Source organism: Heloderma suspectum, chromosome 3 (assembly GCF_057233095.1).
Source record: "Heloderma suspectum isolate Gila_16-S chromosome 3, 16-S_ref, whole genome shotgun sequence".
Classification (NCBI taxonomy): domain Eukaryota; kingdom Metazoa; phylum Chordata; class Lepidosauria; order Squamata; family Helodermatidae; genus Heloderma; species Heloderma suspectum.
In genome coordinates, this window is record NC_139460.1 from 22178286 (window position 1) to 22194795 (window position 16510).

At 47.8% G+C, this 16510-nt stretch overlaps 1 protein-coding gene across 2 annotated transcripts in view; it reads right to left on the bottom strand.

Moving 5' to 3' along the window:
- Window positions 1-6469: 6469 nt before the first annotated feature.
- Window positions 6470-16510, bottom strand: part of MAML2 (mastermind like transcriptional coactivator 2) — a 237607-nt gene continuing 227566 nt past the window's right edge. For both annotated transcript variants that reach the window (XM_084842644.1, XM_084842645.1), the window contains one exon: window positions 6470-10705. In XM_084842644.1, coding sequence (XP_084698770.1) covers window positions 9726-10705 — 980 coding nt within the window. In that variant the 3' untranslated portion in view covers window positions 6470-9725. The remainder of the gene's footprint in view (window positions 10706-16510) is intronic.

The window sequence follows — 16510 nt, forward strand, 5'->3', positions numbered from 1 at the left end:
GCACCCTCAAGCTACAATATGCTGGTATTTTGCCCTGCCCCTTTTGCCTTTGCATTCGCCAATGGAATGCGGCCCCCGAGTGCTTCCCCAAAGCTGAATTCCGCTGTCATGCCAAAAGAGGTTCAACACCCCTGGAGTAGACAGTACCCGATGAAATGGACAAATAATGTCACCTGATTTAAGGCAGCGTTCTATGCAGTGCGCTGCCAGTAAACAGAACTGTACCTCTTTTGTTCTACTTAATACAATGAGTTTTAAGGATACTAGGTTGCCCATTGGTAGGTTCTGATTGATACACATGTACTAATTTATTTATTTATTACTTTTATATCCCGCCTTTTATCCTCTTTAAGGAACCCAAGGCGGCGTACATAATCCTCCTCCTCTCCAGTTTAGCCTCACAACAACAACCCTGTGAGGTAGGCTGGGCTGAGAGTCTGTGACTAGCCCAAAGTCACCCAGTGAGCTTCTATGGCCGAGTGCGGACTAGAACCCAGATCTCCCAGCTCCCAGTCCAACACTCTAGCCACTACACCACCATGCCTTTGCACCCCTCACTACAAAATGTCTGCCTACAGGGCTGACAAAGAGAATGCTGGTGGTTGCGGAGCAATGGGAGAAGGCCCCCCATTCTGACATTTGTAAATTCCCTTCTGCAGAGCCTTCTGGAAAAGAAAGGGAGAAGCGGAAGGAAGTAGGAAACAGAACTGGTATTGTTACTAAGGGATGCAGGCCTCAAAGGGCCCGGAGGTCAGGATACCTTGGTCATTTTTCCTCCACATTGCTTTTCTGAGGGAGGAAGATGAGAGACAGGAGGAGGAGAAAATGAAACAGAACTTGGATTATTGCTGTGGACATAACTGCATGGAACCGAAGGGCTTCGGAATTGGTTTTAAATCATTGGTAGCTTGTCCAGTGCTAATAGGGTTACCCCTCCAACTCCACATACTGTGAATGACCCCTGAAAAGAAGAATCTCCCCTCCCCATGAGAGCTCCCCCCCACCCCCATGCCAAGCCTTATTGCTGCACAGGGCCAAGCAGGGGAGAGAGAGAGAAGGGAGAAAGAGAGGGAATGAGAGAAAGAGAGAAGGGGGGAGAGCATTCTCTTTGCCAGCCCTGTAGACAGAAATGTTGCAGTGAGAGGGCCTAAGGGTACACTGGAGTGTACATATGTGTGGTGGTGATGTGTGGTGTGTGAATCTGTTGTATAGGTAGAGGGAATGACTGCCAGACTCATAGGCCTCAAGCACAACTGTCCTTTATTTATCACACACAGAACTGCAGAACTTAGCAGAAGCTTCACCCGCTGCTGCTACTCCCAACGCTACAGGAGCTGCCAAGGTTCAGAAACAGTAGCTAACCCACAGAACCTCCCCTAGGGTACGTAACAGAATCAGAACCTACAGATGGGCAAGCTAGTATCCTTAAACTCATTGAACTGTATTAAATAGCAACAAAACATGCAACGTTCTGCTTAATGGCCAATACATTGCATAGGAATCTGCCTTAGATTAGGTCAGACTAGTTACCCGTCTCCTCTGGGGTTTTTTCAGCATGGGACCCGAATTTCATTTTGGGGAAGCTCCCAGTGGGGGGTAGGGTCAGTGATGAAAGGGGCGGGGCCCAAAATACCAGCTTAAAGCTCTTACAGCTAGTAACCCAGCCTTAGGAGAGGCATTTAACGCTTTAGAATGTGAAAAATTGCACAAAAGCCAGGAAACCATCAAACGATCCATGGGGCAGACCCAAGGGAAGGGGGCGTAGCCATCTGGGGAACCCTGGAGGCCAGATTGGGACCCCGGGCAGGCCAGAATTGGTCCCGAGCCTGAGGTTCTGCATCTGTGGTCTAAAGGAATAATCCTTCTTGATGATGGATCAAGCACATGGCATGTAAACACTCCATAACCGAAACCCCTTTGCACAGCTAAAGAATTAATAAAACAGAATGGGTGGCCAAGGATTATACAAATTAATGGAGGATAGCTGTACCAACAGATGGTAGCTATCATCGCTAAGTAGGGAACCTCCACATCCAGGAACAGTATACCTGTGATGATGGGATGTGGTGGACAACTGACAAGCGTGGGCCATCCTCACTATGTGTTCTGCTTGTAAACTTCCCTACTATGTTAGGTACCCACTGATAAGAGAGAGAACTCTGGACGAGATGGACCTCTAGCCTTACCTAGCAAGGTATTATGTTTTTTCCTTTCATGAGATATAATAATCCTCATCTCTGTGGTGGGCAGAAGCACCTTGAAAAGGGGTGGTACAGGATCTGTTCTGATGATGGGCACATGATTAGATCAGGGAATGAGTGGGATAACAATACAATGGGACCTGCAGGAAAATGATGCCATGTGTTGAGTGTTTGACCACTTTGGTCCAGTCACACCTTTAGGGTACAATCCTATGCAAGTCTAGACAGAAAAAAAGCCTATAACTACCAGCATGCTCCAGCCACCATAGGCTTTTTGTAGGCTTTTTCTGTCTAAACTTGCATAGGATTGCACTCTTAATATCCTCAATCATCCTTCGTGCATGATGGGGAAACTGGGCCAAATGTTGAAGAGGGTGGCCGCTTAGGCAAGAAAGAGGAATTAAGAACATAAGAAGAACCATGCTGGATTACAGCAAGGGTCCATCTAGTCCAGCATTCTGTTCACACAGTGGCCAAACAGCTGTCAACCAGGAACCCACAAGCAGGACATGAGGAGTGCAACAGCACCCTCCCGCCCATGTTCCCCAGCAACTGGTGTACACAGGCTCACTGCCTCTGGTACTGGAGGTAGCACATAGCCATCAAGACTAGTAGCCACTGATAGCCTTCTCCTCCAGGAATTTGTCTAACCCCCTTTTAAAGCCTCCAAATTGGTGGCCCTCACTGCATCCTGTGGTAGCGAATTCCATAGTTTAACTATGCACTGTGTGAAGAAGTGTTCCTTGTATCTGTCCTAAATCTCCCACCAATCAGCTTCATGGGATGACCTAGTATTTTGAGAGAGGGAGAAAAACTGCATCATCAAAAAAGAGAGGATGGAACAGGAAACCAGTTTGCGTATCATTTGCATATGGAAGTGTATATGTATAGGTGCAAATTTAGAAATAATAACTACAATTTAAATAGAAATAAAATACACCTCAGCATTGTGAAGAAGACTGACCAGGTGACCTGTGTGTCTGTTCAGTTTGCCATCCCGTTGCTAATTGGTGATGGGATCCAGCTGCTCTCCCTCCTCATGGTTGACTTAAACCGGACTTGGGACTGAGCAGCCCATGAAATAGAAGACACCTTCATTTAAATACAGGACTGTCCTCTGCTAACTCTCCAAAATATAGGGCTCTCCTCTGTAAAGTAGGACACCCAGCTACCCTAAACTGTTAAACTATACAGGAAATACCATTATATCTGGTAAAGTTAAAAGTGGTTGAAGTACTCAAGACACTAAAAGCCTTTAGTCTTTTAAGGATTTTTTTTTTTTAAACACACGCACAGTGATTCTATTTTTGATCTGAAGGTTATTTCAGGACATGCTGAGCCATGAGTTGGATACATTTCAGAATATTCATGACTGGATCCCACAGAAAAGAGTTTTTTGTTTTTGCTTTTAAAAGTCTACTTGTTCTAGTGATGTTGCCACACGAAAGTACTATTGTTTTAAAAAATAATCATGTGTATTGGTCTCAAACTACTGAGTTTAAGAGGTAGATTCACACAACGCACAATGTAATGTTCAATGAACTGTAGTGCTCGTTGATCCGACCCAGAGGCCCGCATAATATTCATCCTGCACTGCTGATCCTGCGTTGAGTAGGAGGTTGTATTAGACGACCTCCAAGCTCTCTTCCAATTCTATGGTTCTAACGAGATGCTTTCGATCGATGATATTCTGGAGGTGACGGACTCGACCTTGGGGGAGCTGGGGGTGACGACGGCTGACAGGAAGCTCTGGCGTGGGCTGGTCCATGGAGTCACGAAGAATCGGAAGCGACTGACCGAATAAACAACAAACAAACTGGAGATGCTTTCGATCAGTGGAGGCTGGTGGCTCTGATTGCAGTGGGATGGTGAATTCGCTCTGGGTTTCAGTCAGAACTCTAAAGGAGCTATCCAAGGTGCGGTTCTGACTGAAACCTGGAGTGGATTCACCACGTCACTGACATCGGCGCCACCAGCCTCCACTGCTTTGGATTGAACACAGGACCTTTTGATGCAAAGCGAATGAATGCTTTATCAATGAACAATATAAAACACAGGGTTCCCAACTAAGAGTTCCCTTGCAGTGTAAGGCTTACACCATCAGAGGTGATTATTTCAGGGTTATTGTCAACAGATAACAGCCTGTCTAAAGGAAGGAGAAGTTCTATAATCAACCAAATCCACCCCAGGCTCACATGACTGATGATCTTGCACTGGGTATTTCTCTACAGAACTTGTGAATCCTGCCCACCATTGATAACACAACCCTGTGCTATAGTTTACAGGATTGCTTATCCATTGGAGAAAAGAAATCCAGACTCTGAAAGCCATAATCTTGCTCAGGAGTGGCCAATTCTGTTTCGTTTTGCTTCAAGCTTGGATTTCCACTATGAATGTGTCAGGGCTGGAACCTGTGGTCCTCCAGATGCTGGACTACAATTGACATCATCCCTGACCATTGGCTATGCTGGCTGGGGCTGATGGGAGTTCAGCATCTAGATGGCCACAGGTTCCCTGCCCCCAATGAAAACAAATTGGAAGCTGATATGGCGTGATCTGGGGGCAGCAGTTTTGGGGTAAAACTACCACCCCATTCCCATTACATAACTTTGGTGAATGAACATGAGTGGTGGTATTGATGGTGGGGAAGATGATTGCACTGGCAGGCCCCACACTCTACACAAGTACAACTGAGTGTCTGTATGGAAGAGGGCTGGCCCTACCATGAGGCAGACTGAGGCAGTTGCCTCAGGTGGCAGATGCTGGGAGGTGGCAGCAAGGTCTTGGAGAAGAGCCTACTCTGCACCCCCTAAGCTACCCTGCTGCCTTCCGGTGCAGAAGAGGATGCTGTCCCATCCACCAGTGTCAAAGAAAGATTCAATTGCCTGTCCAGTTCGCTTTTGTACACGGAATGCGAAGGGGCGACATCTTGTCCTGTTTCAAGCAGCAAAATGTCTTGGACCTGCCCAGTATGGAAGGGCCATGGCTCAGTGGTAGAGCACGTGCTTTGCATACAAAGTTTCAAGACCTGGCATATCCATATAGGGCGGAGAAAGTCCCCTGTCTGAAAGCCACTGCTGGTCAGTGTAGACACTGCTGATCTAGATGGACCAACGAGGTGACTTGGTATAAGGCAGTGACTTATGTGCATGTACATGGCTGTACATGGCTACAGCTGTACGTGGCTATGTTCCCAGCTGTATGTGGCTGGGGTTCTCCCCGTAACCCTTCTCCAGTGCTCAAAAGTGGATACAATGAGTACAAGGGATGTGGCATCGTGGATGGAGGCCACGTCCCCCCTATGCACGTTCACTGAAATGTGCATTGGGGAGATCCTAGCATACAATGCATGGGAGCTCTCTGGAGAAGTGGTAAGCATGGAGGAAGGGTGGCCACTTACGCATGGATAAAAAAGAGAAATTGTGTCACCCAAAAAAGCAGACCAAAGGGGATGCCAATTTGCATACAGAGATTTATATTTATAAGTGCAAATTTAGAAACGATAACTATAATTTCAATAGAAAGACATCTCGCCATAGTGGACAAGATGGTGACCAGGTAGGTTGGGCTGAGAGTCTGTGACGGGTCCAAAGTCACCCAGTGAGCTTCCATGGCCAAGTGGGGACTAGAACCCGGATCTCCCAGCTCCCAGTCCAGCACTCTCAGCACTACACCACACTGGCTCTTGCGGGAAAAACCCAATTATGCGGGAAAAGCCTGATGTTGTGTGTACAGTTGTACGTGCAGACTCCATGCAAACATTCAACTGAACATGTCTTGATCTGCCCTCATCCCCCAAGTGCATACACTCACCACGGTTATGTTGTGTGAATAGGACTTAGACGTTCCAGGTACTGGCAGAATCAAACCAAGAGCTATCCCATCATAACTGATTGTGCAAAGAAGCCTTAATTCAGGTACAGGGCAAGAGAGGTCAGGGCAAGACGAAGATTAAACAGGCCCTGGAACGATGGAGGCTCCCATGTCAGTGGGGCGGTGAATGCAGAGCACCTTGGATAGCTCCTATGGAGTTCTGACTGAATCCCAGAGTGGATTCACACACAAACACACCCTGCCACCGACATCAGCGCCACCAGCCTCCACTGCCCTGAAAAACAGCACTGTGCAAATTTGATCTGCTATGCAGATACAACCCTTAAATGTGAAATTGCAAGAATAACAATAGATTTCCAGGGAGGATGCGCTTTCTCACAATGAGCGATGCACAGAAGTAATTTTGCAAAACTACTGTTTGAGTTTTCAGAATGAAGCCATCAGGTCCTCCATTTTTATTTGAGATTCTTCTCCTGTTTCCCTTGGATAAGCCATTGCTTAAGTCTCAGGATGAAAATAAAACAATCATATCATACACCCCGCCCCCCAACAACAACAACATTGTATATTAAGATACAAAAGGTAAGCTTTTTTTTTTCTTTGCTGTATAAAATACAAAGTTTGGACAGTACGTTTTTATTTCACATGTGTATAAATATAACCCAAAGAATATGATTTTCAGTATTCCTACCAAAATATTACATTTTGCTTTGTACAAAAGTTTACAAAAAACCTTCCCTATATATTTACAACCCAATACTGAGAAGAGCTCCTGACTCAATAATGCAAAATACAAGGGTAGTGCATTTAACTGTAATGGAATATATGTAACTACATATATATAGGCGCTATGAAAGATGCAGGGTTTTTTTTTCACATACACCCCTTCCCATGTTTTGGTCACAAAGGCGCAATTAGTGGGTAACTCTTCTTGGTATCCACGTACTGCAATCCCCTTTTTTGGCCTACTCAAAGCACAAAAACATGTGCAAGCTTTCAAAGATCTCCAGATCTCTTCATCAAGTGGGATGTTTTGTCACATCTCACCTGATGAAGAGATCTGGAGATCTCAAAAGCTTGCACATTTTTTGGGTGATCTGTGAGTTGGCCTGATAAAGGTATTACAGTATATAAATTTTGGAATTTTTTCTTATGACGAACTTGTCTGCCTTTTTTTTTTTTTTGGTCTTGTATATGGCGCTCCAAAACAAATAGAAGATACACAACTCTTGCACAACTTTGGATCATTTTAGTGGCAGATACTCAGGAATTGCCAGAATATACAACCCAATGGGCCAGGACCAGCACTCAGGGAGCTACTGGGATCCCAGTACCCAAGCAGGGCTCACTGCTAAAGTTAACCATTGCTCACCTCTCCCACACACCACATGGTTGGGTCTGCAAGGGGCTCTGTTTTAATAACCACAATGCCCCAAAGTGGTGATACGGTGGGGGGGATTGTGGGCAATGAAAATGGTAGGGCTGTTGCAGATCGTCATGCTGTTGTTGCCAATGGCAAGTTAGTTCATCGGTGTGGGGGTGGCAACACACCAATGTAGGAGGGGCTCACTCAAATTCAGGAATCCTGGCAGGATCTCAGTGAACATTACGTTGTGCGTTGAGACGTGGGGCTTATGCTTTGTTTAAACGATACCTTACATTTGTGAAAGGAGGGGATTCCCAGATTAGTGTACTAAGAGGATGGGAGCCAAACTAAACATAAGCCATCATGTTGTGTGCATCTATTACTCTATATCATTTGGGGGGGGGGGCGGAAGGACAACGATCCATGCCTCACTGGTTTCCCCTACCCTCAGCCCTCTGCCAATATGAGGTCAGTGATGTCATTTCTCCAGGGGTGGTGTCTCCATGTAAAAAGACACAGTGGGACTCTCTGAGGCAACCTGCACTACAGCTGACCGGCACAGGGGAATCCCACTGACCCCAAAACCCTGGTCCTATCACTGAGCCCTGATTAGCTGGGCAAAGGGGAGGAAGGGCAGGAGAAAATTATACAATGGGCCTAGGAACAGGAAGGCCAGGGAGAGGAGAGGAGGGCTTGGGTGGTGGGTGACTGGTAGAGGTAATTGTGGTGTTGGTGTGGAGAGACTGAATATTATGTATTTTATTGGTGTGCAGTCAACTCTTAGGCTGCAAGTCTCTAGTCCCCTATGAGGTTGGTACTCAGGATTCATTCTCCTGTAAGGAGGAGGGTTAGGAAGAGACTGGGCTGGCAGCAAAACCATTTCCTAACCATTTAATCAACAGCTACCCAGTATGGAGGTGCTGAGGTTTGGACTGAGTGAGTCACACGACTGGTTCATCTAGCTCAGCATCTTCTACAGACTCTGTACTGATCGGCAGCAGTGGCTCTCTGGGGTTTCAGTCAAGGGTCTTTCCCACCTGGAGATGCCCAGGGATTGATCCTGGGACCTTCTGCACGCAAACATGCACTCCATCAATGAGCTACAGCTCTTTTCTGACACCTGGTGCCTACAAGTGCCAAGTATTCTCACGTTGCATGTTATTCCAGGTCCCACCCATCCCAACTTCCCAAAGATGGACAACATGTGGCCCTCCAGACATTTTGGCCTACAACTCCCACCATTCCTCACCATTGGTTATGCTGGGTAGGGCTGATGGGAGTTGTAGACCAAACCAATCTGGAGTGCCACAATTTGTGCAACCCTTGTACACACACACACGTACACACCCCTATAGCTATTAGTGGAACAGCACGTGTGTTTCTGATGCAATGGATTTCTCTTCCCGTGTTTCTGCTCAGCTCTATAAATGTAATTATTAGCATATGCATGTAGGATTGAGAAAGCAGATTTTTGTGCTTAGATGGACATGGTACTTGAATTTGTTTCTCACTGGAAACCACTAGGAGCCCCTTTAACCATTTGGAGAAGTATGGGTCAGATCCAGACTCAGTCCTGTCTAGAGAAGATCCATTGAAATCAAAAGGAATTAAGATAGTCATGATGAACTGAAGTCCCACTGATTTTAATGGGCCTGCTGTAAGCAGAACTGAGTCTGGATCTAGGGATGTCGGGAGCACAGTTCGGGGTTTGGGAGTTCGTTGAGCAACCCCCGCCTGTGACCCCCGAACTGCACCTGCCGAGACGCTGTCCTTGTTCACCCCCCGCTCGTGCCCACTCACACTCCAAAGTACTCACTGCGAACCCGTTCAGTGAGCACTGCCATTTTCGCACCTTTGCTTTCTAGGAAAAACAGGAAGTTTAAAAAATGTGCATATTTAAATACGCACAGTTTGGAGCTGGGGAGGTGTAATCCCTCTAATATTGCGCTTATTTAGCTTTCCCTGCTCCAAACTGCAAATATTTGAATATACACATTTTTTTAACTTCCTGTTTTTCCTAGAAAGCAAAGGCACGAAAATGGAGGCACTCACTGAACGGGTTCGCGGTGAGTGCTGGGGAATTCACCGAACTCGTGGGTGGCTCGAGCACAGGTTCGGGAGGGAAGCGAGCAGGGACACTGCTTCGGCGAGTGCACAGAGAACCGAACTAGGGTGAGTTCTTACATCCCTATCTGGATCTGAGCTTTCCTCTACGAATAATTGTGGATGAATTCTTCAATTTCAGGCCTCAAAGAACAAACAAATAAAAAACAACATAGGTTTGTAATCATCAGCTGCGCTCTCTCTCTCTCTCTCTCTCTCTCTCAGGAATGGCCGCCTAAGATTTCATCGAGGTTGATGTCTTTCATCCAGTCATCATTACTGGGCTCCGTTTTCAATAGAGAATCGATGAAATCTGGATCACTGTTGAGCGCTGGCCCGATATTATCTCCTTGCTGGCTCAGAAAGTCAAAGGCGAGATCACTGGCATGATCAGTTCCTTGGTAAGGCCTGGCAGAAGCTGGGTTGGTACCAGATGGGAAATGGTTGGACGACAAGGGGTGTGATGGTGTCATACCCACCCCAGGTGGGTTTAAGTGTGGCACCGCCTGTGCCCGTACCTGGTTAGGCCTCACACTCTGGGATTTCGGTGCTCCGGCCACTTGGCCATTCAGAACTGGGTTCATTTGGCTGACAGGCGTTCTCATCTGGATGGTGGCCAACTGGTTAGGAGACACCATGGCACGCTGGGGGAACGGCTGATGGCCAGCTGTGCGCTGTAGTGGCTGGTTTGTATAGGGGCTACCAGTGGGGAAAGGGGACCCCACCACCTTCCGTGCTTCCTGCTGCTTTGCTCCTGTTTCTTGAGGGACCCAGCTCTGAGCTGCAGAATTCGAAGGCACCATAACATTGGCAGGCCTTTGCGCCGAGGCCCCCGGGCTCAAGTTAACTTTCCCTGGCTGGGAGTTGATCCCCGGCCCGCTGTCAAAGGCCGACAAGTTATTACCTTGCCCGGCAGGCGGTGCTTGCCGAGTCACCGCTGGGTTGTTTTGACTGGTTAGGATTTGGTTCGGGTTCCTGTGCTGCGGTACTTGGCTCACCGCTGAAGTCGGCATGTTGTATGAGCTCGGCTGGCTGCAGGGAATGTTCCCGTAGCAGCCCATGTGGCGGGCTGCTGGAAGAGAAGGCATCCTGGTTCCGTGAGCAGTGGACAGCAGGTTTGAAGACTGTGGCGAGATGCTAGGGGTGGAAATGGGGTTGGAGAAGCACAGGTTCGAGTTGATGGTGACAGAAGGCGATCCGCCTAGAAAAGGAGGAGAGGGAAGGAAAAGAGAGAAGAAAACGCTACCGATCATCCGTTTTTAGGCTCCAAACAGGCCTTGGGTACCAGAGGGTCTATGGGGCCCCTTCCCATCACAGCCCCCTTTTTAACCTCCCCACCACAACTCCACCGGTGGAAATGGAGCGTGATTCTCTGCTGTTCCTTTTAGACCTGCCAGCTCATTGGAGCAAGAGAGAATTCATGCACTGCTCTCTGGCCTAGGCATTCCTCCCTACATGAAATGGAGGATGCAGGGGCTCCTGGGAAAACCTCCCCTTTCCCGACAGATGTCGTGTCCTATAGAGCGAGCAGAGTGTGACTCTCTCACGTGCTGGTTCCTCTGCTGCTGCCAGAACCTTCTCCCAGAGGTTTTTAAGCAGAAGTTGGACCTGCTGGACACTTATCAGGGATGCTATAGCAGTGGGTTTTCTGCATCGGCAAGGGGTGGACTAGATGATCTCTTACACCCTTCCAACTCTATGACGTGGGAGTTTGTCCCAACATCTCTGGCTGGCAGTGGGCCCTCTGCTGGTCCCTGGGCCTCAGCAGGTTGCCCAGCCATGAGCACCACTGACGCTAAGCCTGGCTACAAGTTTGAATTGTCTGAATAGGCAGACCAATCAACAAACGTTTCACCTGATTATCTTGTTTAATCAGTTTTAACAGGTGGAAATTTAAGGTAAGGGCATGTGTTTTTCTTACTCTGTAAAGTACATTTAGCACAGGGGTCCCCAACGCGGCATCCATGTGTGCCATGGCACCCATGGGGACCTCCAATGTGGTGTGTGAAGCTTTTCACTCCCTGCCCCCTTCATAAACATTTTTTTTAAATAAAAACCTTAAAAAATGTTAGGGCACCAGGTACTCCTTCCTGTTCGCTGGGCAGGCAGAAAAGCAAAGCGTTGCTTCCTGGCCCTGCCCAGTCTTCTTCTGTCCACACAGACCGTTCCCCTTTGCTCTTTCTCTCCCCACTCCCAATCTCTAGCCTCGTTATTTCTCTCCCCCAACCCCTTTCTTCACTTTTTCTCTGCTTTCCTCATCCCTAGCCTTCTTCTTTCTCTCCCTTTCTAGCCTCTAGTCTTGCTCTTTCTCTCCCCTCTGCCCCTTTCCCTTACAACTTCCCCTCCCTCCTAGCCTCTAGCCTTGCTCTTTCTCTTCCCTTTTGCCTTCCTGTTTTCCCCTCCCAGGCTCTAGCTTAGCTAATTCTCTCCCCACCTCTTTACCTTGCTGTTTCTCCACCTCCCAGCCTCCAGCCTTGCTCTTTCTCTTCCCTCTACCCCTTTGGTTTGCTATTTCCCTTTCCCTCCCAGCCTCTAGCCTTGCTCTCTCTCTACCCCTTTGCCTTCCTGTTTCCTTCTCTCTCCCAGCCTCTAGCTTAGCTAATTCTCTCCCCACCCTTTACCTCACTGTTTCTCCCCCGCCCAGCCTCTAGCCTTGCTCTTTCTCTTCCCTCTACCCTTTTGCCTTGCCATTTCCCTCTCCCCCCCAGCCTCTAGCCTCACTATTTCTCTCCCTCCAACCTCTTTAGATCACATTTGACTAGCCAGCCCCCACGGCAGCCGTTACATGACTAGCCACATCCTCTGAGGGAGCCATTTTATGGTGGCACACACAGCAGTTTCTCAAATTCCCAAATGTGCCCACAGGTCCAAAAAGGTTGGGGACCTCTGACTTAGCACACTGATTGTGCTCCATCTGCTGTGCAAGTGCTAACTGCTGATGGGCAAATTCAGGGGTCCTGTGCTCTCCCTCCTTATGGTTCTTTGACTTTAAACAAGACTTTGGCCAGCCCATCAAATAGAGGACTGACCTCTGCCTGCTCTCCAAAATAGAGGACTGTAAAGTAGAGCACCTGGCTACCGTATATCCTACGGAAGGTTCCAGGGGTGCTGGAGCCTCCCAGAATTACTTTAACCACCATTGGAATGGAACAGGAGAGATGGACTGATGCATCAAAAACATCAAAGAGCCTAGGGGCATCTTAAAGATGAGCGAAGATGGAACACGTTGATCCGTACACAAATGGCCCACACCCTAGATTCTTACAGCAACAGTTATTTCAAAGGGCACAGTGGTTGGGACATTGGTTTTCTATCTCACTCCGAAGACAAAGTTTCCCCTTTTTTCCTCTGTACCGCTTGCTATTTTTAGGTCTTTCCCCCCAAATAATAATAAAAAAATTGGCCACTCTAATTTATACCAGATGGGAAGAAATTGCATTTCAATTAGTGTCGGGAAGAGAACATAACCAGGCCAAAACGGAGTGAGCAGTGCTGGAAAATGTGTCAGTTTCTGATTCATGCCCGGGACTGACAACTGACACAAAGGATATGTAAGAGGGTGGGGTGGGATGGCTGCACTGAAACGGTCTGCACAACCATGTGGCTTTATCAAGATTTCCAGAGGAAGATATATAGGAGGAAAAATGTATACTGAAACACAACTTCCCCCCAACCTGCTGTCTTCCAGATGAGCAGAACTACAACTCCTATAATTCTCAGCCAGCATGGCCATTGCTCATGCTGGCTAGGAATTATGGGAGTTGTAGTTCCACCCATCCAGAAGAAACCAGGTTGGGGAAGGTTGCTGAAGCAGAACATCCTCATAGATTTGCTACAGAATAGCTGTGACCAGGTGCCTGTAAGATGTGGCAACTATATACTGAGGACTAAACTAGATGTCATGGCAATGGACGTGTGTCCCTTGTCTGGTTGCATACAAAGCAAGGCGTGGGATGTGTGTCTTAGGGCCAAAATATGATGTGATGTTAACTGTGTGAATGCAGTTAACACACACTTTTTTTGGTCCTGTAAATAGCAGCCATGGCGAAGACGGAGCAACTTCGGGGTCATGGTGTTGGGGAGGAGAAACTTAACACTTTCCTCCCCCTGCCACGGTCCTGACAAACAATTGCCCCTCCAAAGCAGCCAATATGCATTTCAAAGGAAGCTCCTGCTAGAACCAACGGAGTTCTGTTGAGTTCTGGTCACCACGCCTCCAAAAAGGATATTCGCAAGCTGGAACAGGTCCAGAAAAGGGTAGCCCCAAATGATCAAGAGGCTGGAGCAACTCCCCTGTCAGGAAAGGTTACAATTTGGGGCTCGTTAGCTTAGAGAAAAGGTGAATAAGGGGGAGACATGAGAGAGGTCTATAAAATGATGCATGGTGTGGAGAAAGTGGATAGGGAGAACTTTTTCTTCTCTCATAATACTAGTACTCGGGCCATCCAATGAAGCTGAATGGTGGGAGATTCAGGACAGACAAAAGGACGTACTTTTTCCACACAGCGCCTAGTCAAACTGTGGAATTTGCTTCCACAAAATGTAGTGATGGCTGCCAACGTGACTGGCTTTAAAAGGGGATTAGACACCTTCAGGCAGGATAAGGCTAACAACGGCTACTAGTGATGTGGTTACAAAAAGGCAAATGCTATTTGGGGCTGCATTAATAGAAGCATAGCTTCTAAATCATGTGAAGTCCTAGTTCCCCTCTACTCAGCACTGGTTAGGCCTCATCTGGAGTACTGTGTCCAGTTCTGGGCACCACACTTTAAGAAGGATGCAGACAAACTGGAGAGGGTTCAGAGGAGGGCAACAGAGATGATCAGGGGACTGTAAACAAAGCCTTATGAGGAGGGACTGAAAGAACTGGGCATGTTTAGCCTTGAGAGGGGAAGACTGAGGGGAGAGATGATAGTGCTCTTCACGTACTTGAAAGGTTGCCACAGAGAGGAAGGCCAGGATCTCTTCTTGATCATCCCAGAGTGCAGGACACGGAATAATTAGGGATGCCAGAGAATTCCGCCACAGATCGCAGTGAGGCCGAATGCCAGTGCATTCGGCCCCCCGAAATCCATGGCGGAATGAAGCCCCCCACCCCACGAAATGGGCCCAGAACGGAGCACCTACCTGCTGCCATCCGTGCTGACTTGCGAATGACATTCGCTTCTTCCATGTAGCTGTGATAGCCTACATAAATACGTAGCCTATCACGGCTAACGCAAGGATGCCATTTGCATCCCAGCAGGCTGCCCAGCGGCAGGATGTCTGTCTGGCTGCGGGCGGCCCTGGCCGGCGGGTCTGTGGAATCTCCGCGGAGCAGAGCTGGCCGGAGAGAATTTCGGGAGAAGGGACGGAGTGCCTCCCCCCCACCGCAAATGTCACCCTTCGAAAAGGTAAATGACTTTCGTACATCCCTAGGAATAATGGGCTAAAGCTACAGGAAGCCAGATTCTGGCTGAACACCAGGAAAAACTTCCTGACTGTTAGAGCAATATGACCATGGAACCAATGACCTAGGGAGGTGGTGGGCTCTCCCACACTGGAGGCATTCAAGACAAGGCTGAACAGCCACCTGTCATGGATGCTCTGACTTGGATTCCTGCACTGAGCAGGGGGTTGGACTCGGTGGTCTTGTAGGCCCCTTCCAACCCTACTATTCTGTGATTCTATGACAGTTATGATGGCCCCAGTGTCAGAGGCAGTATGCCTCTGAATATTGGTTGCTGGAGAACACACTCAGGGGGTGCTATTGCACTCATGTCCCACTTGTAGGCTTCCCATGGTTATCTGGTTGGCCACCGTGGGAACAAAAGAAGGCCACATGGGCCTTTGGTCTGATCCAACATGGCTCTTCTTGTGTTCTTATGTCCTTATATGCCTATGCATAGAGAGCTTGTATGATTGCAGGGCCTGCATACACAGAAACAATCAATGCATGGAGGTAGTGGATGAAGCCAGTGGGTATGATTCTGATGCCTCATCTGCGTGTTTGTTTATGTAATTTTAGAAGGCCTGAATAGGGCCTTGCCAGTCCTAGCTTGCAGATGAGTATGCCTTCATGAACCTGAGTTTGCAAACATATGTCCGTGCATTCACATTTTACATCTTAGTGGTACACCTAAAAAATGTCTGGGTTCGCATAGCATGCTAACCCACACTCAGTGGTTGAGTGTGGGTTGTTGTTGAACTGTGGGTTGTTTGTTGAACTGTGGGTTAGCGTGTTGTCTGAACCCAGGACATTTTCTGCAGGGTGGCTTGTTAACCATGGAGTGTGGCTTATTTTTCCCTGAACAAGCCACGTTGAAAACGCATAGATTGTTGTTGTGTTGTTCAAGGTGGTTAACAAGCCCCCCTGCAGGAAATGTCTTGGGTTCAGACAACATGCTAACCCATGGTTCAACAAACAACCCATGGTTTGACAACAACCCATACTCAACCACTGAGTGTGGGTTAGTGTGTTGTGTGAACAGCCCCAGTGTGTGAAAAGGCCCGAATGCACAAAATGGGATGTTTGGGCTCTATTACCCAACCCCAACCTCTCTAACACGTTGTGGGACCTCAGAAAAGTGAGGCTTGGTTTCAGTTAAGCATTGTGGGAGTTATTTTAAAAGTGAAGCAGAAGACACATCACATTAAAAAAACAACCCTGCTTTCCCCTTTCTCTGGGTAAGTCCCTGATCTATCAGCCACCAGACAAATTCCAGCTGAATGAGGTAGGCAGTTTTCCTATGCTTAGATGTGCTCTGATTGATCTGTGAGCTTAAATGTGTATACCCAGAACGCTCAAAATCTGTGAGTCATCCCCTTCAAGCCCTCAGTAGACATACAACGACACCATAGAATGTTCACGGACATTGTAACATCTGAGGGGGAAAGGTCAATCGAAGGATACTGAAAATCAATGCAGCTTCTGTAAAGGAAGGGGAAAGATGGTTTGTCTGGGGGGAAATCTTCACAGAGGACCTAAGGACAAGGGAACCTTTGTGCTGACTAAGGCGAAGGGGAG